This window comes from Salmo trutta, chromosome 1 (genome assembly GCF_901001165.1).
Source record: "Salmo trutta chromosome 1, fSalTru1.1, whole genome shotgun sequence".
Lineage (NCBI taxonomy): Eukaryota > Metazoa > Chordata > Actinopteri > Salmoniformes > Salmonidae > Salmo > Salmo trutta.
The window spans coordinates 19,291,904-19,316,243 of NC_042957.1; the positions used below are offsets into that span (position 1 = coordinate 19,291,904).

General features: G+C 46.0%; 1 protein-coding gene across 1 annotated transcript; it reads left to right on the plus strand.

Moving 5' to 3' along the window:
* The first annotated feature begins 9,071 nt into the window (after positions 1 to 9,071).
* On the plus strand, positions 9,072 to 11,189 carry LOC115201272 (G-protein coupled receptor 6-like). The gene is made up of 2 exons (XM_029764804.1): positions 9,072 to 9,256; positions 9,723 to 11,189. Exon 2 carries the CDS (start codon positions 9,750 to 9,752, stop codon positions 10,758 to 10,760), a length of 1,011 nt encoding a protein of 336 aa, XP_029620664.1. The 5' UTR covers positions 9,072 to 9,256; positions 9,723 to 9,749; the 3' UTR covers positions 10,761 to 11,189.
* The last annotated feature ends 13,151 nt before the right edge of the window (positions 11,190 to 24,340 follow it).

Sequence of the window (24,340 nt, forward strand, 5' to 3'; positions counted from 1 at the left end):
ACTTGTTTTTCAACCACTCCACAAATTTCTTGTAAACAAACTATAGTTTTGGCAAGTTGGTTAGAACATCTACTTTGTGCATTACACAAGTCATTTTTCCAACAATTGTTTACAGACAGATTATTTCACATATAATTCACTGTATCACAATTACAGTGGGTCAGAAGTTTACATGCACTAAGTCGACTGTGCCTTTAAACAGCTTGGAAAATTCCAGAAAATGATGTCATGGCTTTAGAAGCTTCTGATAGGCTAATTGACATAATTTCTGTCAATTGGAGGTGTACCTGTGGATGTATTTCAAGGCCTACCTTCAAACTCAGTACCTCTTTGCTTGACATCATGGGAAAATCAAAAGAAATCAGCCAAGACAAAAACAATTGTAGACCTCCACAAGTCTGGTTCATCCTTGGGAACAATTTCCAAACGCCTGAAGGTACCACGTTCATCTGTACAAACAATAGTACGCAAGTATAAACACCATGGGACCACGCAGCTGTCATACCGCTCAGGAAGGAGATGCGTTCTGTCTCCTAGAGATGAACGTACTTTGGTGTGAAAAGTGCAAATCAATCCCAGAACAACAGCAAAGGACCTTGTGAAGATGCTGGAGGAAACGGGTACAAAAGTATCTATATCCACAGTAAAACGAGTCCTATGTCGACATAACCTGAAAGGCCACTCATCAAGGAAGAAGCCACTGCTCCAAAACCGCCATAAAAAAAGCCAGACTACGGTTTGCAACTGCACATGGGGACAAAGATTGTACTTTTTGGAGAAATGTCCTCTGGTCTGATGAAACAAAAATAGAACTGTTTGGCCATAATGACCATTATGTTTGTAGGAAAAAGGGGGAGCTTGCAAGCCAAAGAGCACCATCCCAACCGTGAAGCACGGGGGTGGCAGCATCATGTTGTGGGGGTGCTTTGCTGCAGGAGGGACTGGTGCACTTCACAATATAGATGGCATCATGAGGGAGTAAAAAATATTTGGATATATTGAAGCAACATCTCAAGACATCAGTCAGGAAGTTAAAGCGTGGTTGCAAATGGATCTTTCAAATGGACAATTACCCCAAGCATACTTCTAAAGTTGTGGCAAAATGGCTTAAGGACAACAAAGTCAAGGTATTGGAATGGCCATCACAAAGCCCTGACCTCAATCCTATAGAAAATGTGTGGGCAGAACTGAAAAGGCGTGTGCAAGGATGGAGGCCTACAAACCTGACTCAGTTACACCAGCTCTGTCAGGAGGAATGGGCCAAAATTCCCCCAACTTATTGTGGGAAGCTTGTGGAAGGCTAGCCGAAACATTTGATCCAAGTTAAACAATTTAAAGGCAATGCGACCAAATACTAATTGAGTGTATGTAAACTTCTGCCCCACTGGGAATGTGATGAAAGAAATAAAAGCTGAAATAAACAATTCTCTCTACTATTATTCTGACATTTCACATTCTTAAAATAAAGTGGTGATCCTGACTGACCTAAGACAGGAACATTTTACTTGGGTTAAATGTCAGGAATTGTGAAAAACTGAGTTTAAATGTATTTGGCTAAGGTGTATGTAAACTTCCGACTTCAAATGTATATACTGTATTTTATACCATCTTCTGCACCTTGTCTATGCCTCTCTGCCATCGCGCATCTATATATTTATATGTACATATTCTCATTCACCCCTTTAGATTTGTGTGTATTAGGTAGTTGTTGGGAATTGTTAGATTATTTGTTAGATATTACTGCACTGTTGGAACTAGAAGCACAAGCATTTCGCTACACTCACATTAACATCTGCTAACCATGTGTGTGACCAATAAAATTTGATTTGATTTCTGCCAATGTGAATTTCTTCATTTTACCATTGTAAACAGAAAATAATATGAATTGGTAACTGAAATGTTGTTTGTTCGGGTCTGGTCTGATCTGTGCTTGTTTGTCTCTCTACCTAAAACCAGAAACACAAAAATGTACTTTTGGAGAGAAAAAAAGTGTACAATCTTAAGGATGACCACCGTAAGAGCCAATGACGTGTGGGAGTAGGGACTGAGGACTGAGTCAACTCTCTCCTTTAAGGGGAACATTTTGTCTGTTGGCCACATCTTCCCATCCACTGATGCCACTACAGATAGATTAGTGAGAAAGGGAGAGCGAGGGATGAACCAAAAGGTAAAGGGAATCATGATAGGGATGGCTCAGGAGAAAAGAGACTGTTAGCGAGAGAGAGAATTTGAAGAAGAGGGGGTAAAGGCAGAGTAATAGAGAAAATAATTGAATGAAGGTGGAAGAGGAGAGGGAGAGAGAGAGGGAGAGAGAGAGGGAGAGAGAGGGAATGAAGTGGGAGAGTACATGATGGTTAGAGGAGTATTTAGTTACAGCCGGTACGTGGCCTGAACATACAGCAGCAGGCTGTTTCCCTGTACAGTACAGTACATATATCCACTGTGATAGCTACAACAGGTGTTAAATGAGTTGGTGTTATGTATTAGGTAATGAGTGTACGGTAAGCTTGGACACCCAGTGTGAATATTGGTTACCATGGTTGCCATTTAAACTGTTGTTGTGTGGAGTGGACTGGGGAGTGTATTGCAGGCAGAGAGGAGCAGACTGGTTGACGTTGCACAAGAAGGACAAACAGCAGGATCTGTGTCCAGGGGAGGATGGATTGCTCTTACGGCATGGTAACACGTGGAGCAGCACTGAGGGGGGTAGTGGTGGCGCTGTGTTGGAACTAGCTCGTCTCTCCACATAGCGGTTAGACAGAGGCTATGAGAAGAGACCAGGGTTGGGGTCAATTCTAATTGAAGGTAGTCAATTCAGGAAGTGATTTGAATTTAAACTTCAAAAATTGGAGCAACTTTTAAAATAAATAGCTTTTACTTTTCAGTGTTGTAACGAGCGCGCTGAGAGTCAGGAAGCAAGTACAGAGAGGGAGTGTTATAATGAATAAACAAAACAATAAACACAAAACACAAACAACACACCGACATGAAACAGAGTCAATAACACCTGAGGAAAGAACCAAGGGGAGAGACAGATATAGGGGAGGAAAGAACCAAGGGGAGAGACAGATATAGGGGAGGAAAGAACCAAGGGGAGTGACAGATATAGGGGAGGAAAGAACCAAGGGGAGTGACAGATATAGGGGAGGAAAGAACCAAGGGGAGTGACAGATATAGGGGAGGAAAGAACCAAGGGGAGTGACAGATATAGGGAAGGAAAGAACCAAGGGGAGTGACAGATATAGGGAAGGAAAGAACCAAGGGGAGAGACAGATATAGGGAAGGAAAGAACCAAGGGGAGAGACAGATATAGGGAAGGAAAGAACCAAGGGGAGAGACAGATATAGGGGAGGAAAGAACCAAGGGGAGTGACAGATATAGGGAAGGAAAGAACCAAGGGGAGAGACAGATATAGGGAAGGAAAGAACCAAGGGGAGAGACAGATATAGGGAAGGAAAGAACCAAGGGGAGAGACAGATATAGGGAAGGAAAGAACCAAGGGGAGTGACAGATATAGGGAAGGAAAGAACCAAGGGGAGAGACAGATATAGGGAAGGAAAGAACCAAGGGGAGAGACAGATATAGGGAAGGAAAGAACCAAGGGGAGAGACAGATATAGGGAAGGAAAGAACCAAGGGGAGTGACAGATATAGGGAAGGAAAGAACCAAGGGGAGAGACAGATATAGGGAAGGAAAGAACCAAGGGGAGAGACAGATATAGGGAAGATAATCAAGGAGGTGATGGAGTCCAGGTGAGTGTCATGAGGCGCTGGTGCACGAGACGATGGTGACAGGTGTGCCGGATAATCAGCAGCCTGATGACCTAGAGGCCGGACAGGGAGTATAGGTGACAGTACCCCTCCCCGACACGAGGCTCCAGCCGCAGGACGCCGTCAAAGGGGACGAACCCAGGGATCAGGAGCAGACTGGTCACCCATGCTGATGCGCGAGAACCTGTCACGCCAGCTGGGGCACGGGAACCTGACAAATCGGTAGAGGCATGAGAGCCTGACGATCTGGTTGAGGCTTAAGGTGTTATTCTGTAACGAGCACGCTGAGAGTCGGGAAGCAAGTACTGTACTTAGTCAACTCCTGTACTCCCTGTTCACCCACGACTGCGTGGCCAAGCACGACTCCAACACCATCATTAAGTTTGCTGACGACACAACAGTGGTAGACCTGATCACCAACAACGATGAGACAGCCTATAGGGAGGAGGTCAGAGACCTGGCAGTGTGGTGCCAGGACAACAACCTCTCCCTCAATGTAAGCAAGACAAAGGAGCTGATCATGGACTACAGGAAAAGGCGGGCCGAGTGAAGTGGGTAGAGAGTTTCACGTTCCTTGGTGTCCACATAACCAATGAACTATCATGGTCCAAACACACCAAGACAGTAGTGAAGAGGGCACGACTAGACCTTTTCCCCCTCAGGAGACTGAAAAGATTTGGCTTGGGTCCCCAGATCCTCAAAAAGCCCCAAGAATTGTCAAAGACTACAGCCACCCTAGTCATAGACTATTTTCTCTGCTACCGCACGGCAAGCAGCACCGGAGCGCCAAGTCTAGGACCAAAAGGCTCCTTAACAGCTTCTACCCCCAAGCCATAAGACTGCTGAACAATTAACCAAATGGCCACTGGATTACTCACTGTTTATTATCTATGCATAGTCACTTCACCCCTACATACATGTACAAATGACCTCAACTAACCTGTACCCCCGCACATTGACTCGGTACCGGTACCCCCGTATATAGCCTCATTATTTTTATTTTATATTTTCTTAACCAACAGTGCAGTTCAAGAAAGAGTTAAGGGCTTGTAAGTAAGCATTTCACGGTAAGGTCTACACATGTATTCGACACATGTGACAAATAAAGTTTGATTTGATGGGGGCGTAGACATTGTTGGATTTTCTTCATGAAACAAAAAAAGTATTTGTTTTAATGTATGGAGCATTTTCTTAATTCAAACGGACCCCCTGGACAACGACATTCCATGAGACTCCTGTTTCCACCAATTGAGGATGAAGACAGTATCTCCAAGCTAAGGTTGGTCGTAAATGATCTGTGCTACACCAAACAGTACCTATCCTGTAACTCCAAGTAATGGATACCAAAACTCTTTGGTTAAATCACATTGCAGGTGCCAATGGGGGCATCGAGATGCGTTGGGAGCGGACTCCAGCTCCCTGGGACGCAGTGCGGAGACGGTGTCTGGTTGGCTAGACAGGAGTATTTAAAATAATTAAAAACAGTCATTCATGCTCTAACTTTTGTGAAAATATTGAACTATAATAAAATGCATTTTCTAAACTGATGATCTGTAACTGAACTGTGCAGGGAACATGATAGGCCATTATTTAAGGTTGAAATCCTTCTCATTAAACAGAAGGTGGCGTAGTCTACATAGAGCCTCTTTAAAAATACCATCGGCTACACATATTACTCAAACGTATCATTCTGAAATTGTCACAGTAGCTGCCGGCTGCACTGAGCCAAGTTAAACTAAGTAAGCCCATGGAAACATTAAAACCCTTTACACAGACAGACAACTGCGATTGGACAATAAAACCGACTGGGCTGAGCTCGCTGTATGCAGGGTTGCATTGTCTCGGCCTTTGCAGCTGTAATTAAAAACTTCTTCAGGCTAGGGTCCTTTTTTCTCAATTTCCGCCTGACTGATGTGCCCAAAGTAAACTGCCTGTTGCTCAGGCCCTGAAGCCAGGATATGCATATAATTTGTTCCATTGGAAAGAAGACACTTTGACGTTTCTAGAAATGTTAAAATAACGTAGAAGACTATAACACAATAGATATGGGAGGAGAAAATCCAAAGAAAAACCAACTGGATTTCTTAATTTTTTTGAGAGCCAATGCTCTTACAATGGAAAGTATAGGGAAATAATGAAATCTAGCTCCCAGTATGCAATTCCTATGGCTTCCACTGGGTGTCGGCACTCAATGTTCAAGATTTCAGGCTTGTTTCTTACAAAATTAGTAAGAATAATGAGTTTTACTACAGGGACACAGTCTTGGAAATGTGTGTGTGCGCGCGCCATGAAGATAACGCGCACCTGCTAATATTGGTTTCCTATTGAACATACTTCTTTCTGTATGAAATATTATAGTTTGATTACATTTTAGGGTATCTGAGGATTAGATAGAAACGTATTTTGACTTATTGAAACAAACTTTAGGGGTAGATTTTTGGATTCCTATCTTGGCATGTTGAATGAGTGGATTACTGAAATCGATGGCGCCAACTATATAAATAAGGATGTTATCTAACAAAACGACACTACATGTTATAGCTGGGACCCTTTCGATGACAAATCAGAGGAAGATTGTCAAAAAGTAAGTGAATATTTAATCACTATTTGTGAATTTATGAAACCTGTGCCAGTGGAAAAATATTTTGATGTGGGGCACCGCCCTCAAACAATCTCATGGCTTTCGCTGTAAACCCTACTGTAAACCGGACAGGGCAGTTAGATGAACAAGAATTTAAGCTTTCAACCGATATAAGATGTACGTAAATGTTTAATATCCATCATTTTTATGATTATTTGTTTGAATTGCTCGCCCTCCAGTTTCACTCGAAGTTGTCCCACTAGCGGGACGCCTAGCCTGAAGAAGTTTTAATTTAAAGATACTCATACAGCATGTTATCACTATTGTTTTGATTGATTAATTCCAGGCAATCATTTTAGATTAAAAAGGCCCAGGTAGTCTAGCCACCTGAAGTTTAAATATAAACCAAATTTGATAACATTCACATTTTCTCAGAACACAGATAAATGGGCCTATTTTAGCCAATAAATACATACACTAGTATGTGGACACCCCTTCAAATGAGTGTATTCAGCTATTTCAGCCACATCCGTTGCTGACAGGTGTATAAAATCGAGCACACTACCATGCAATCTCCATAGACAAACATTGTCAGTAGAATGGCCCATACTGAAGAGCTCATTGACTTTCAACATGGCACCGTCATATGATGCCACCTTTTCTAACAAGTCAGTTCCTCAAATTTCTGCCCTGCTAGAGCCCCGGTCAACTGTAAGTGCTGTTATTGTGAAGTGGAAACGTCTAGGAGCAACAATTGCTCAGCTGCAAAGTGGTAGGCCACACAAGCTCACAGAACGGGAGCTCTGAGTGCTGAAGCGTGAGGCGCATAAAAATTGTCTGTCCTCGGTTGCAACACTCACTATCGTATTCCAAACTGCTTCTGGAAGCAATGTCAGCACAAGAACTGTTCGTTGGAAGCTTTATGAAAAGGGTTTCCAAGGCCGAGCAGCCGCACACAAGCCTAAGATCACCATCCGCAATACCAAGCGTCACCTGGAGTGGTGTAAAGCTTGCAGTGGAAACGCGTTCTCTGGAGTGTTGAATCACACTTCACCATCTGGCAGTCCGACGGACGAATCTGGGTTTGGCAGATGCCAGGAGAACGCTACATGCCCAAATGCATAGTGCCAACTGTAAAGTTTGGTGGAGGAGGAATAATGGTCTGGGCTGTTTTTCATGGTTCGGGCTAGGCCCCTTAGTTCCAGTGAAGGGAAATCAGCGTACAATGACATTCTAGATGATTCTGTGCTTCCAACTTTGTGGCAACAGTTTGGGGAAGGCCCTTTCCTGTTTCAGCATGACAATGCCCTCATGCACAAATCGAGGTCCATACAGAAATGGTTTGTCGAGATGGAAGAACTTGAATGACCTGCACAGAGCCCTGACTTCAACACCATTGAGCACCTTTGGTATGAATTGGAACACCGAATGTGAGCCAGGCCTAATCACCCAACATCAGTGCCCGACCTCACTAATGCTCTTGTGGCTGAATGGAAGCAAGTCCCAGCATCAATTTTCCAACATCTAGTGGAAAGCCTTCCCAGAAGAGTGGAGGCTGTTATAGCAGCAAAGGGGGGACCAACTCCATATTAATGGCCATGATTTTGGAATGATATGTCCGATGAGCAGGTGTCCACATACTTTTGGTCATGTACTGCAGTTTAGGCTATAAAAACATGACTTTACGTTTTCGCAGGCTCACTACTCCCGAGTGGCGCAGCGGTCTAAAGCACTGCATCTCAATGTTAAAGGCGTCACTACAGACCCTGGCTCGATTCCAGGCTGTATCACAACCGGCCGTGACTGGAAGTCCCATAGGGCCCGTTGTCGGGGAAGGCCATCATTGTAAATAAGAATTTGTTAACTGACTTACCTAGTTAAAGGTTAAATAAAATAAAGATGGGATCAGAGCGCATTGGCTTCCCTAGTCTACCTCCAGCTGTGGTTGTTATCAGTAGGCTATACTTGATCAGACTGAAGCACAGACTTATAGGTGGCATTATGTTTTGGTTGCATTATTCAATATTGTAATATGTTTTATTAGAATAGTTTATGCTTACTGGCTAGTGGCTACTATGATATTTATGGTCAATTTGAGCAGCAGACCAAGAATGTTGCGTTGCCAGCCACAACGAAAGGTAAGGCAGGGTTGTAACGTGAATTGAAAAGTGAAAAGCCATTCCGCTCCTCAGAATCTCGTAGTGGTAGTGATAATAGTGGACCTATAAGGATGGTTAGGTTACCACATCTAGAAAGCTGTACACAGAGAATGCAGTTTCAGCACAAGCACTCCCACACACATCACACACAGACACACGCACACGAATGTATCCTGACACACACGCTCCCTCTTACACCTTTCAGGACTGGATTACTTTGACTAGTGTCTATTCGCAACCATGAACTTTCTGATATAAGAAATGTGCCATTTCATCTGTTTTACTTCAAGAGAGAGTCTGTAACCAAGTGAAATTAGCATTAGTCCGACTGTGATCTGTTTGGCCGTGCGCTGAGCGGGGCGCTGTGAAGTCTTCAGGGGCAGAGAGCCGCTGCATGGTCTACACGTTTTACCTTGAGCATGTGATCGCGGTCGGCCTTCTCATGTCTGCCTGTCTGTATCTCTCCTCTCTCTTTCTCTCTCTCTACAGTATGTGACCTGACGTCACTTGGGTTTAATAGCGCTCCACCGCTTGCAAACGTCAGTCTTTGCCGTTCTGGCTCTCGCGCTCTTGTCTCTCTCCCCCGCGCCAGTCAATGCTTCAGGTCGCACCTGCCCTTGGTGTCTCGCCTATGCGAGGGAAACGGAACAAAGCCGAGGGCTTTACCTGAGCTATTTCGAGGAAAGGGACAGTTGTGATTTTCTACAAATACGTTTTTTCCCGAAAGCTCTGAGTAAAACGGAGAGGTATGTAGCCTACATCACCATTTCAAATGGAAACTAAAACTTGGTGAATAGACGATGTGCTACTTTATTGAGTTTTGATAATATTGTGTATCAGTTTGTTTCGGTATTTGGAGTTAAGTAGGACAGGGATGCATTTGTATCCACGATCATAGCCTATTATTCCGTTTCAGGTTTCAGCACCATGGATAGCTCCTCGGTCACTGCTCTTCATGCGGTCTCAAAAGTTGGACACAAAGCTTTTGGATAATATTACCGTGATGTCATAACTGTTTTATATATCTGTCTTTAATGAGGTTTTTCATGATTCAGATTTGACGTTTTTAGCCGCTGCATGAGTTGCCCACGTTTCCGCACCATAGATAGCTCCTACCCTGCTGTCTCTAGGAATTGCATATTTTTACATACGGCAATTGTGAAACTAAACTGCAACATCTCTCTCTCTCTCTGTGTGTCATTCTCTCTTCAGGAGGGAAAAGGAGACACATGCGCAGACATGAACGACACTTTCCTCGGTAACGACACTGTGGCGACGGCCACGTTGGCTGGAAAGGCTTTCCCGTGTATGGAGGCCAACTATCCAGAGAGAAACGGCAGCCTGGAACTCTCCGCCACCCCGCAGGACTTCCCCATCAACCCGTGGGACATCATGCTTTGCATGTCGGGCACCGTCATCGCCTGTGAGAACAGCATCGTGGTGGCTATCATCTTCTATACGCCCACCCTGCGCACCCCCATGTTCGTGCTCATAGGGAGCCTGGCCACTGCGGATTTACTGGCAGGCATGGGATTAATCCTCAACTTCGTGTTCCAGTACGTCATCTCCTCAGAGACTATCAGTCTTATTACTGTTGGGTTCCTAGTGGCCTCCTTCACGGCGTCCATCAGTAGCCTGCTGGCTATAACGGTGGACCGGTACTTCTCACTCTACAACGCACTGACTTACTTCTCTGAGAAGACGCTCCACTATGTGCACCTGATGCTGGTGGGCACGTGGGGCGTGTCTATGTGCCTGGGCCTGCTACCCGTGCTGGGCTGGAACTGTCTGGACGACCCGAACTCGTGCAGCATCGTGCGCCCGCTGACTCGCAGCAACGTGACATTGTTGGCGGTCTCCTTCTTCGTCATCTTCATACTCATGCTGACTCTCTACTTCAAGATCTGCAAGATCGTATGCCACCACGCGCACCAGATCGCTCTCCAGAAGCACTTCTTCACTGCCTCGCACTACGTGGCCACCAAGAAGGGCGTGTCCACGCTGGCCATCATCCTGGGCACCTTCGGCGCGAGCTGGCTGCCCTTCGCTATTTACTGCCTGGTGGGAGAGCGCGAGTACCCGTTGGTGTACACGTACGCAACGCTGCTTCCGGCCACCTACAACTCCATGATCAACCCAATCATCTACGCCTACCGTAATGCCGAGATCCAGCGCTCGCTCTACGTCCTCTTCTGCGGCTGCTTTCAGACCAACGTAGCCTACCACTCCAGGTCACCCAGTGAGGTTTAGAGGGCTGCTGAGTGAACTCTGATGACAGTGTGTTTGTGTGTTGGCCACCGACAATTCGCTTTCATTTGACTGTAAATGCTTTAAACAAGTGGATTCGGCGCTCAAATGTATATCTAACATAAGCATCTGCACTTTATTTCAACTGAAGACCAGGACACAGTCCGTCTGAAATGCTGTGAACAAGAACTTTTGTGACGAAAAGAAAAACGTCATCATGAATGTATTTATATAAAAAAAAATATGAAAAAAATAGCACTTTATTATGTATTTGAAATGCCAAAGCAGTATTGCATTGGCCTATATATATATGTTAGAGTTGTACTTTGTATTTGTCAGTAATGTGGGTCATTTTCTATTTTGTAAAGGTGTCTATATTGTACATTTTATACGAGATGAGTATATGAATAAAATGAGAAAATAAGAACTGAATCAGTGAGCGCCACACGTGTTTGGTTTCCACGTGTTTCCCTAAAAGTGTCCTGGTGCGGCATCTGTCTTTTCACTCGGTGTTTTCCTGTCTTCTTCCTCTCCGACCACCTCCCTCTGGGTGGCTGTTTAGTTAGGCTAATGGCACATTGACTCAGTCAGTGCTGAAGAATGGCTTCAATTTGCACCCAGACATATTCAAAACGTGTTTTCTCAAAGTGTGCGTGCACGTGCGAAATAGAGAGAGACACACAATTGTGCATTGATGGAGTAGTCCTACATTACGTATATTTGCCCACTAGACGGTTCAAACGTATGTAAGCCCTGTCGTGGAAAAAATACCCAATTGTTATACTTGAGTAAAAGTAAAGATACCTTAATAGAAAATGTAAAAGTCACCTAGTAAAATACTACTTGAGTAAAAGTAAAAGTATTTGGTTTTAAATATACTTAAGTACGAAAAGTAATTGTAATTGCTAAGATATACTTAAGTATCAAAAGTAAAAGTATGAATAATTTCCAATTCCTTATATTAACCAAACGACACCATTAATAAAAAATAAAAAGTTCATTCACAGATAGCCAGGGGCACACTCCAACATAATTTACAAAGAAGCATATACAGTACCAGTCAAAAGTTTGGACACACCTACTCATTCAAGGGTTTTTCTTTATTTTTTACAATGTTCTACATTGTAGAATAACAGTGAAGACATCAAAACTATGAAATAACACATATGTAATCATGTAGTAACCAAAAAAGCGTTAAACAAATCTAAACATATTTTATATTTGAGATTCTTCAAAGTAGACATCCTTTTCCTTGACAGCTTTGCACACTCTTGGGATTCTCTCAACCAGCTTTATGAGGAATTATTTTCCAACAGTCTTGAAGGAGTTCCCACATATGCTGAGCACTCGTTGCCTGCTTTTTCTTCACTCTGCTGTCCTACTCATCAGAATTGGGCTGAAGTCCGGTGACTGTGGAGGCCAGGTCATCTGATGCAGCACTCCATCACTCTCCTTCTTGGTCAAATAGCCCTTCCACAGCCCGGAGGTGTGTTTTGGGTCATTGTCCTCTTGCAAAACAAATTATATTCCCACTAAGTGCAAACCAGATGGGATGGCGTATCACTGCAGAATGCTGTGGAAACCATGCTGGTTAAGTGTGCCTTGAATTCTAAATAACATTGCTCGTGTTTCTTGGCCCAAGTAAGTCTCTTCTTATTGGTGTACCTTAGTAGTGGTTTCTTTGCAGCAATTTGACAATGAAGGCCTGATTCATGCAGTCTCCTCTGAACAGTTAATGTTGAGATGTGTCTGTTACTTGAACTCTGTGAGGTACAATCTGAGGTGCAGTTAATTGCCGATTTCTGAGGCTGGTAACTCTAATGAACTTTTCCACTGCATCAGAGGTAACTCTGGGTCTTCCTTTCCTGTGGCGGTCCTCATGAGAGCCAATTTCATCATACAGTAGCACTTGATGGATTTTGCAACTGCGATTGAAGAAACTTTCAAAGTTCTTGAAATGTTCCAGATTAACTGACCTTCATGTCTTAAAGTAATGATGGACTGTTGTTTCTCTTTGCTTATTTGAGCTGTTCTTGCCATAATATGGGCTTGGTCTTTTACCAAATAGGGCTATCTTCAGTATACCACAACACAACTGATTGGATCAAAAGCATTAAGAAGGAAATAAATTCCACAAATTAACTTTTAACAAGGCACACCTGTTAATTGAAATGCATTCCAGGTGACTACCTCATGAAGCTGGTTGAGATAATGCCAAGAGTGTGCAAAGCTGTCATCAAGGCAAAGGGTGGCTACTTTGAAGAATCTCAAATATCAAATATATTTTGATTTGTTTAATAACACTTTTTTGGTTACCACATAATTCCATATGTGTTAAAAAAGCTCATATTTTCTTTAGGAATGTAATGAAATAAAAATTGTCGAAAATATGAATAGTAAAGTGCAGATACCCCAAAAAATACTTAAGTAATACTTTATAGTATTTGTACTCTACACCACTGTATAGGCCTACACGACCTGCAGGTGTGACATCAACAAGAGACCGTCAAGCTGGGGGCGACAGTCCGTGACTGGAAACAAATATTGGGAAATGAGTCAAGCACGGCTGTTAGTTACTGTAAGTTGGTAATGGTATATTTCATTACGTCTAGCATTAGCCAAAAGGACAAGGCGTTCCAACATCACAGTCACAGCTGCGCTGAACGAACCCTCTGTATTGAGCAGGCCTACGGTGTCGATAATGTAACTCTGTACTGACACATCCACTTTGGTTTGATAAGATAATGTTACTACAACGATATTAGCCTATATGACCACATGCAATGAGAAAGGTCTACCACACATGCATAAGATAATCTCACTGAACTAGACTGATAATATGCAAAATTCAACAGATATTCATTTGGGTTATCTAGCATGACAAACTTTTTAATATTCCAGTGTAAGTGATTGCCCAACCTCTCTCTCTCTCGCTCTGTGTGTGTGTGGCCCCATTGATACCCTACTTATGAGGCAGTCTGTTGGTGCATCACTCCTTCGGGTTGACTCCTGATAACCACTGATTAAACCGAACAGGAGTCTGCGCAGCCTCGGAACGCTCCCGCACAATAGTTTATCTGCCAGCCTGTTTAAACAGACATCCATCCCGCGCGGTGATGACGTCCAACGGCCGCGAGGGATGGAGGACGAGCATCCCAGGACTCTGCTTGAACAATCATCTATCTCTCCTACTCGTGGATGGCTTTAACACGCGCTTCCCTACTGTGTTCCTCTTATTACTGTTGTCGTGACTGATTCACAAGTTTTCCTCTCGGTTTATTGAAATTGTAGGCTATTACCCGGTTTGATTTGGTTATTCGGCAGTAGGCCTAGGCCTAACGTCACATCAGTCCTGAGGGCCACAGACTTATCAAAAGTCGGTCGATATAAGATCGCGCCTTTGACGTTTGTGCTCTGTGCGGTACAAGGAGAACTGGAGGAAAGGTTGCCGCACGCAGGTAATGGACCGTGTAGTTTGAGATGTTTGTTCATTGTAGTGAAATCTGTACCTGGACAGATGTTCCATCTTTTTTTAACCGAGTCAAGTCACTTAAGGGTGTCCTCATCCAAAGTGCTCTGCCTTGCCGCCTGTTTGTTTGCCCTTTATAACATCGCAGAGTCATCGCTTTATAACTCTCTCATGCGTAGGCGGGCCTAACTAAATAACAACCACACCACAGACTCGACAGGGGACACTTTTGTGAAGGCTATAGCACAAAGGTGGATGAAGTCTCAGATTGTGAGTGAGAGCAGCAGGGACAACCAATGTCCTCTTCTCTTGAAGGCCCGAGGTACTCTAAGATCCACTCCTACACTTCACTAGTCCCCTCTTCAATCCACCGCTGTTTGAGGTTTTATTCAGTTCTCTCACTGCACGGACTTGCATAATCATGGCCATGCGGACACATACAGACACATACAGACTAAGTTAATTGCGCATTACTAAAATCATGTTCAGTGTAGGTAGGTTGGGTGCTGTCCGTGGTGCTGAAGATGCATTGTGCTCTAGTAGTGCTGAATGGACAGCACACACTCTGCTAGTTCTCTAATGTCAAACCACTGAATACAATTTAGCTCTCCCTGTGCCTCTCTCTCGCTTAGTTAGTGTAATCTACATTTCCAACTCTACATTAACGTTACCCACATTAAACCAGTCAGTGACTGCTGTGCTCAGACTCTGGTATGAAAGCCATTACCTAATGAAGGTGGAAGGAGGTAGGGCTGGAGAGAGTGTGTTATGTAATCCCCGGCACAGTAGCACTCAGTGCAATCTCTATGTTTGCTCAGAGACACAGTATTAATACTCAACTTTAATTTGCGTTATGGGGGAATGTAATGCTAATGTTACTGATGATGGAGCTATTACACATCACAGATATAGTACTGTACAGATGCAGGACCTACATTTGATCACCCTGTTGCAGGAGAACTTTCCTGCAATACAGGACATTTTAAACTTGTAGTGTATTTGAGGCTTTAAAAGGCTTCTGAAGTTTGTAATTTTCACTTTGAAATGTCAGACTTGATTTTCCCTTACGAAAAATGTATCAACCCCTACAAAAAATGTCCATTAATGATAATTTACATAACTCACATTTCCTGTTGCTGCAGGATTATTTCCTTATATAGAAAACTGGTTTCTCTGATTTACTTAGGTGTGTATATGTTTATTGCCTGGATTCCACTGAAACATCAGTAAAACAGAGTGCTATTCAGTTTGCATTCCAGGCTACTATTCCCCTGATATGCAGTATGGGTTTCTGTTTCGTCAAGATCTGCTGCCTGCCATAAAGAGCTAGTTGATCTGATTGAGGGATTATTATTCTCTGGGGTGCTACAGGATAGTTGGTTCCTTCTGCTGCATAGGATGTCCATCCCTCGGTGAAATGGTCAAGGTGACATGCTGGAAGATTGTGGGACTTCTCTGTCGATACCAAGTGACTGGTCTTCTGATTGTGTTATGATCAGTCCACCTCCTCTCTCTTGGGATCAATGTGCTCAATACACACACACACACACACACACACACACACACACACACACACACACACACACACACACACACACACACACACACACACACACACACACACACACACACACACACACACACACACACACACACACACACACACACACACACACACCTACCTTCTTTACTGCATCTCCATTAGTCGTTCCATCTCCCCTCTGGGATTCACATTCCTTGCTCAGCCATTGCAGATGGGGGTGGGGCAGGGAAGACCAAGGGAAAACCTGAGGCTCTAGCATGATGATACTCTGCAATCATACAGTATTGACCAGCCTATCATGCTGTGTCTTGCTGAGAGCAGTTCTAAAGATATTTGTACACATGTAATCACACACACTCATAAACACGCATCACACCAGTCAGGGGATGGGGAGTGGGTCACAAACAGTACCCTGTCAGATTCTGGAAGGAGCCAGAACACGCTAACAAGCTCTGAGTAAACACACACACACACACACACACACACACACACACACACACACACACACACACACACACACACACACACACACACACACACACACACACACACACACACACACACACACACACACACACACACACACACACACACACACACACACACACACACACACACACACACACACCAGGGTCTCAGTAATTGTCTCAGACAGGCAGGCTAGGTTATATCCAGTGTCCACATCTCCTGTGTTGAACAGCCCCGTTACCTCCTTCCCCACATCTGTCTGTACAAACAAACTGTGTGTGTGTGTGCGCGTATGTGCGTGTGTGTTTACTCAGAGCTTGTTAGCGTGTTCTGGCTCCTTCCAGAATCTGACAGGGAACTGTTTCTGCCTCCCTCCCCAGCCCCATGTGTGGTGTGGTGTGTTATGGTGTGTTATGATGTGGTGTGGTATGATGTGGTGATGTGGTGTGTTATGATGTGGTGTGGTATGATGTGGTGATGTGGTGTGGTATGATGTGCTGTGGTATGATGTGGGGTGATATGATGTGGTGTGTTATGGTGTGTTATGATGTGGTGTGGTATAATGTGGTGATGTGGTGTGTTATGATGTGGTGTGGTATGATGTGGTGATGTGGTGTGGTATGATGTGCTGTGGTATGATGTGGGGTGATATGATGTGATGTGTTATGGTGTGGTATGATATGATATGGTGTAGTATGGTGTGGTATGATGTGGTGTGGTATGATGTGGTGTGGTATGATGTGGTGTGGTGTGGTATGATATGGTGTGGAATGATGTGGTGTGATGTGGTATGATGTAGTGTGATGTGGTGTGGTTTGATGTGGTGTGATGTGGTGTGTTATGGTATGATATGGTGTGATGTGGTATGATGTGGTGTGATGTGGTGTGTTATGGTATGATGTGGTGTGATGTGGTGTGTTATGGTATGATGTGGTGTGATATGGTATGATATGGTGTGATGTGGTGTGATATGATGTGGGGTTATATGATGTGGTGTGGTATGATGTGGTGTGGTATGATATGGTGTGATGTGGTATGATGTGGTATGATGTGGGGTGAAATGATGTGGTGTGTTGTGGTATGATATGATATGATATGGTGTGGTATGATATGGTGTGATGTGGTATGATGTGGTGTGATATGATGTGGGGTGATATGATGTGGTGTGTTATGGTGTGGTTGTCATCGTCGTGTGTGTAGGTGGCAAGGAAGTCAGGCGCAGGAGAAACCAACTTGGTAGAATTGGAGTTGTTTAATAAATAATAAACAAATACAAACTCCAAAACCAACGTACATAAAAATAACATGGGTAAAAATACCCGTCACACACCAATACAAAAATACACGAAATCAATAACAAACAAAACAATTCGGAGAAGGACATGAGGGAAAACAGAGGGTTAAATACACAACATGTAATGACTGGGATTGGAAACAGGTGTGTAGGAAAACAAGACAAAACCAATGGAAAATGAAAAATGGATCAGTGATGGCTAGAAGACCGGTGACGTCGATCGCCGAGCACCACCCGAACAAGGAGGGGCATCGGACTTCGGCAGAAGTCGTGACAGTACCCCCCCTGACGCGCGGCTCCAGCAGCGTGTCGACACCGGCCTCGGGGACGACCCGGAGGACGAGGTGCAGGGCGATCCAGATGGAGACGATGGAACTCTCGCAGCAGGGAAGGATCTAACACATCCTCCACCGGAACCCAGCATCTCTCCTCCAGACCGTTCCCCTCCCAGTCCACGAGGTACTGAAGACCCCTCGCCCAACGTCTCGAATCCAGGATGGATCGAACGGAGTACGCCGGGGCCCCCTCAATGTCCAGAGGGGGCGGAGGAACCTCCCGCATCTCAGCCTCCTGGAGCGGGCCAGCCACCACCGGCCTGAGGAGAGACACATGGAACGAGGAGTTAATGCGGTAATGTGTGGGAAGCTTTAACCTATAACATACCTCGTCCACTCTCCTCAGGACTTTAAATGGCACCACAAACAGCGTCAGCTTCTGGCAGGGCAGGTGGAGGGGCAGGTTTCTGGTTGAGAGCCAGACCCTGTCCCCTGGTGCGAACACCGGGGCCTCACTGCGGTGACGGTCTGCGCCAACTTTCTGGCATCGTACGGGGCGCTGAAGGTGGACGTGAGCGGCGTCCCAAGTCTCCTCCGCGCACCGGAACCAGTGGTCCACCGCAGGAGCCTTGGTCTTACTCTGATGCCAAGGGGCCAGAACCAGCTGATACCCCAACATGCACTGAAAAGGAAAGAGGTTAGTGGAGGAGTGGCGGAGTGGCGGAGCGAGTTCTGAGCCATCTCTGCCCAGGGCACGAATGCCGCCCACTCCCCCGGCCGGTCCTGGCAATAAGGCCTCAGAAACCTACCCACATCCTGGTTAACTCTCTCCACCTGCCCGTTACTCTCAGGGTGAAAACCCGAGGTAAGGCTGACCGAGACCCCCAGACGCTCCATGAATGCCTTCCAGACCCTTGACGTGAACTGGGGACCCCGATCAGACACTATATCCTCAGGCACCCCGTAGTGCCGAAAGACGTGTGTAAACAGAGCCTCTGCAGTTTGTAGGGCCGTAGGGGGGCCGTAGGGAGACCGGGAAAAGGGAGGAGATGACAGGACTTAGAAAAACAATCCACAACGACCAGGATCGTGGTGTTACCTTGTGAAGGTGGAAAATCGGTTATGAAATCCACCGACAAGTGCGACCACGGCCGTTGTGGAACGGGTAAGGGTTGTAACTTACCTCTGGGTAGGTGTCTAGGAGCCTTGCACTGGGCGCACACCGAGCAGGAGGAAACATAAACCCTCACATCCTTGGCTAAGGTGGGCCACCAGTACCTCCCACTAAGACAGCGCATCGTCCGACCAATCCCAGGATGACCAGAGGAGGGTAACGTGTGAGCCCAGTAGATCAATAGGTCGCGGACAGCAGACAGAACGTACAGACACCCAGCTGGACACTGAGGGGGAACGGGCTCTGCATGTGACGCCCGCTCAATGTCCACGTCCAGCTCCCACACTACCGGTGCCACCAAACAAGAGGCTGGGATTATGGGAGTGGGATCCATCGACCGCTCATCTGTGTCATACAGCCGGGACAGTGCATCTGCCTTAACGTTCTGGGAACCTGGTCTGTAAGAGAGGGTAAACACAAAACGGGTGAAAAACATGGCCCACCTTGCCTGGCGAGGATTCAGTCTCCTCGCCTCCCGGATGTACTCCAGATTGCGGTGGTCAGTCCAGATGAGAAAAGGGTGTTTAGCCCCCTCAAGCCAATGTCTCCACACCTTCAAAGCTTTGACGACAGCCAACAGCTCCCGGTCCCCCACATCATAGTTTCGCTCCGCCGGGCTGAGCTTCTTAGAGAAGAAGGCACAGGGGCGGAGCTTAGATGGCGTATCCGAGCGCTGAGAGAGCACAGCTCCTATCCCTGCCTCAGACGCGTCCACCTCCACTATGAATTACAGAGACGGATCCGGATGAGCCAACACAGGAACCGAGGTAAACAGAGCCTTCAGTTTCCTAAAAGCCCTGTCCGCCCCAGTCGACCACTGCAAGCGCACTGGACCCCCCTTCAGCAGTGAGGTAATGGGAGCAGCTACCTGACCAAAACCCCGGGTAAACCTCCGGTAGTAATTGGCAAACGCTAAAAATCGCTGCACCTCCTTTACCGTGGTAGGAGTCGGCCAATTACGCACGGCTGCAATGCGGTCACTCGCCATCTCTACTCCTGACGTGGATAGGCGATACCTTAAGAAGGAGACAGACTGTTGAAAAAACAGGCATTTCTCAGCCTTGACATACAGGTCATGCTCCAACAGGCGACCAAGCACTCTGCGCACCAGGGACACATGCTCTGCGCGTGTAGAGGAGTAGATCAGAATGTCATCGATATACACCACTACACCCTGCCTGTGCAGGTCCCTGAAAATCTTGTCTACAAAGGATTGGAAGACTGATGGAGCATTCTTCAACCCGTACGGCATGACGAGGTACTCATAATGCCCTGAGGTGGTACTAAATGCTGTCTTCCACTCGTCTCCATCTCGGATACGCACCAGGTTGTACGCACTCCTGAGATCCAGTTTAGTGAAGAAGCGCGCCCCGTGCATTAACTCAATCACCGTGGTGATCAGAGGTAGCGGGTAACTGTACCCCACCGTAATTTTATTGAGACCTCGATAATCAATGCACGGCGCAGACCTCCATCCTTCTTCTTCACAAAAAAGAAACTCGAGGAGACGGGTGAAATGGAGGGATGAATGTACCCATGAAGCAGGGATTCGGAGACATATGTCTCCATAGACACCGTCTCCGCTTGCGATAAGGGATACACGTGATTCCTGGGAAGTGCAGCGTCTAACGTGAGATTTATCGCACAATCCCCCTGTCGATGGGGTGGTAATTGAGTCGCCTTCTTTTTACAGAAGGCGAGAGCCAAATCGGCATATTCGGGGGGAATGCGCACGGTGTAGACCTGGTCTGGACTTTCCACCGTAGTAGCACCAACGGAAACCCCTACACACCTACCTGAGCACTCTTGCGACCACCCCGTGAGAACCCTCTGTGGCCAAGAAAAAGTGGGGTTATGACAAATTAACCAAGGTAGACCCAGCACTACGGGATACGCAGGAATGTCCATAAGGAAAATACAAATTTTTTCCTTGTGACCCCCCTGCATCACCATACTCAAAGGAGCTGTGGCCTCCCTGATTAACCCTGACCCTAATGGTCGACTATCTAAGGAGTGAACGGGGAATGGCACATCCACGGGTACAATGGGGATCCCTACACTATGAGCAAAAGCTTGATCAATGAAATTCCCAGCCGCGCCTGAATCTACTAGCGCCTTATGCTGGGAACGCGGGGAAAAAATCAGGAAAAGTAACAGACACAAACATAAGTGCAACAGAGGGCTCTGGATGAGAATGGTGCCTACTCACCTGGGGTGGCGCCAGAGAACCCTGCCTGCTACCTCGATTCCCAGAGGAACCTACCCGGCACCGACCAGTGTGACCTCTGTGGCCCCAGATGGTGCGCGAGCGGGAACCCCCTCCGGTCTCCCTGTGCACCCTCCCTCCCAGTTCCCTGGGTCTAGGAGAGGGGGTGCAGGAGGATGGAACCACCAGACCCCGATCTGGACGTCCGCGAGTATCCAGCAGGTGGTCCAGTCGGATGGACAGATCCACCAGCTGGTCAAAGGTGAGGGTGGTGTCTCTGCAGGCCAGCTCCCGATGGACGTCCTCACGCAGACTACAACAGTAATGGTTGATCAGGGCCCTGTGATTCCATCCCGCACCGGCTGCCAGGGTCCTGAACTCCAGGGCAAAATCCTGGACACTCCTCGTCTCCTGCCTCAGATGGTAGAAGCGCTCACCCACCGCTCTGCCCTCGGGTGGATGGTCAAAGACTGCCCGAAAACGGTGGGTGAACTCCTCATAATGGTCCAACACCGCATCATCTCCTCCTTCACACACAGCGCTGGCCCACTCCAGGGCTCTCCCGGTGAGGCACGAGACGAGGGCGAAACTCTTCTCACGGTCAGATGGAACTGGGTGGACCGTGGCCAGGAAAGGTCTAATTGTAGTAGGAAACCCCGGCAGGTGGCAGCACTTCCGTCGTACCCCTGAGGCATGGATAGACGGATGCCACCGAGTTCAGGTTGAGAAGGGGCGCTCAGGATAGACCCCGGTTGGGCTGGTGGAGGTATGATGTGGTGTGTTGATGTATGATGTGATGTGTTATAGTGTGGTATGATGTGGTGGTGTGGTATGATATGGTGATGTGGTGTGTTATGGTATGATGTGATGTGTTATAGTGTGGTATGATGTGGTGGTGTGGTGTGGTATGATATGGTGATGTGGTGTGTTATGGTATGATGTGATGTGGTGTGTTATTGTATGATGTGATGTGTTATAGTGTGGTATGATGTGGTGGTGTGGTATGATATGGTGATGTGGTGTGTTATGGTATGATGTGGTGTGATGTGGTGTGTTATTGTATGATGTGATGTGTTATAGTGTGCTATGATGTGGTGGTGTGGTATGATATGGTGATGTGGTGTGTTATTGTATGATGTGATGTGTTATAGTGTGGTATGATGTGGTGGTGTGGTGTGGTATGATATGGTGATGTGGTGTGTTATGGTATGATGTGGTGTGTTATTGTATGATGTGATGTGTTATAGTGTGGTATGATGTGGTGGTGTGGTATGATATGGTGATGTGGTGTGTTATTGTATGATGTGTTATAGTGTGGTATGATGTGGGGTGATGTGGTGTGTTATTGTATGATGTGTTATAGTGTGGTATGATGTGGGGTGATATGGTGTGGTGTGTTATGGTGTGGTGGGATGTGGTTTGGTATGATGTGGTGTGTGGTGTGGTGGCATGTGGTTTGGTTTGATGTGGTGTGGTGTGGTATGATGTGGTGTGGCATGGTGTGGTAGGATGTGGTTTGGTATGATGTAATATGGTGTGGTATGATGTGGCGTGGTATGATGTGGTGTGTTATGGTGTGGTATGATGTGGCGTGGTATGATGTGGCGTGTTATGGTGTGGTATGATGTGGCGTGGTATGATGTGGCGTGGTATGATAAGGTGTGGAATGATAAGGTGTGGTATGATATGGTGTGAAAGGATGTGGTGTGGTATGATATGATATGGTGTGGTATGATGTGGCGTGGTATGATGTGGCGTGGTATGATATGGTGTGGAATGATAAGGTGTGGTATGATATGGTGTGAAATGATGTGGTATGATGTGGTGTGGTATGATATGATATGATGTGGTATGATGTGGTGTGGTATGATGTGGTGTGGTGTGATGTGGTGTGGTGTGGTGTGATATAGTATGGTGTGATGTGGTATGATGTGGGGTGATATGGTGTGGTGGGATGTGGTATGATATGGTGTGATTTGGTGTCATGTGGTGTGATGTGGTGTGGTGTGGTATGATGTGGTGTGATGTGGTGTCATGTGGTGTCATGTGGTGTCATGTGGTGTCATGTGGTGTCATGTGGTTTGGTGTGATGTGGTATGATGTGGTGTGGTGTGGTATGATGTGGTGTGATGTGGTGTCATGTGGTGTCATGTGGTTTGGTGTGATGTGGTATGATGTGGTATGATGTGGTGAGTGTGGTATGATGTGGTGTGATGTGGTGTCATGTGGTTTGGTGTGATGTGGTATGATGTGGTATGATGTGGTGTGGTGTGGTATGATGTGGTGTGATGTGGTGTCATGTGGTGTCATGTGGTTTGGTGTGATGTGGTATGATGTGGTATGATGTGGTGTAGTGTGGTATGATGTGGTGTGATGTGGTGTCATGTGGTGTCATGTGGTTTGGTGTGATGTGGTATGATGTGGTATGATGTGGTGTAGTGTGGTATGGTGCTTGCAGGGGCAGACTGGTCAAAACATACCTTGTTCCTGTCCCTTCGTGATCTTAGAAAGTGTATGTGTGAGGACTGTAAATACTTTTATCACTGAGTAAAATATAATTGCTCGCGCATATGCTGAGCACTTGTTGGTTGCATTTCCTTCACTCTGCGGTCCGACTCAACCCAAACCATCTCAATTTGGTTGAAGTCGGTGATTGTGGAGGCCAGGTCATCTGATGCAGGACTCCATCACTCTCCTTCTTGGTCAAATAGCCCTTACACAGCTTGGAGGTGTGTTGGGTCATTGTCCTGTTGAAAAACAAATGATAGTCCCACTAAATTCAAACCAGATGTTATGAAGTATTAGTGCAGAATGCTGTGGTAGCCATGCTGGTTAAGTGTGCCTTGAATTCTAAATAAATCACCAACAGTGTCATCAGCAAAGCACCCCCACACCATCACACCTCCTCCTCCATGCTTCATGGTGGGAACCAAACATGCGGAGATCATCCGTTCACCTACTCTGCGTCTCACAAAGACATGGCGGTTGAAACCAAAAATCTCAAATTTTGACTTATCAGACCAAAGGACAGATTTATACTGGTCTAATGTCCCTTGCTCGTGTTTCTTGGCCCAAGCAAATCTCTTCTTCTTATTGGTGTCTTTTAGTAGTGGTTTCTTTGCAATAATTCGACCATGTAGGCCTGATTCACAGT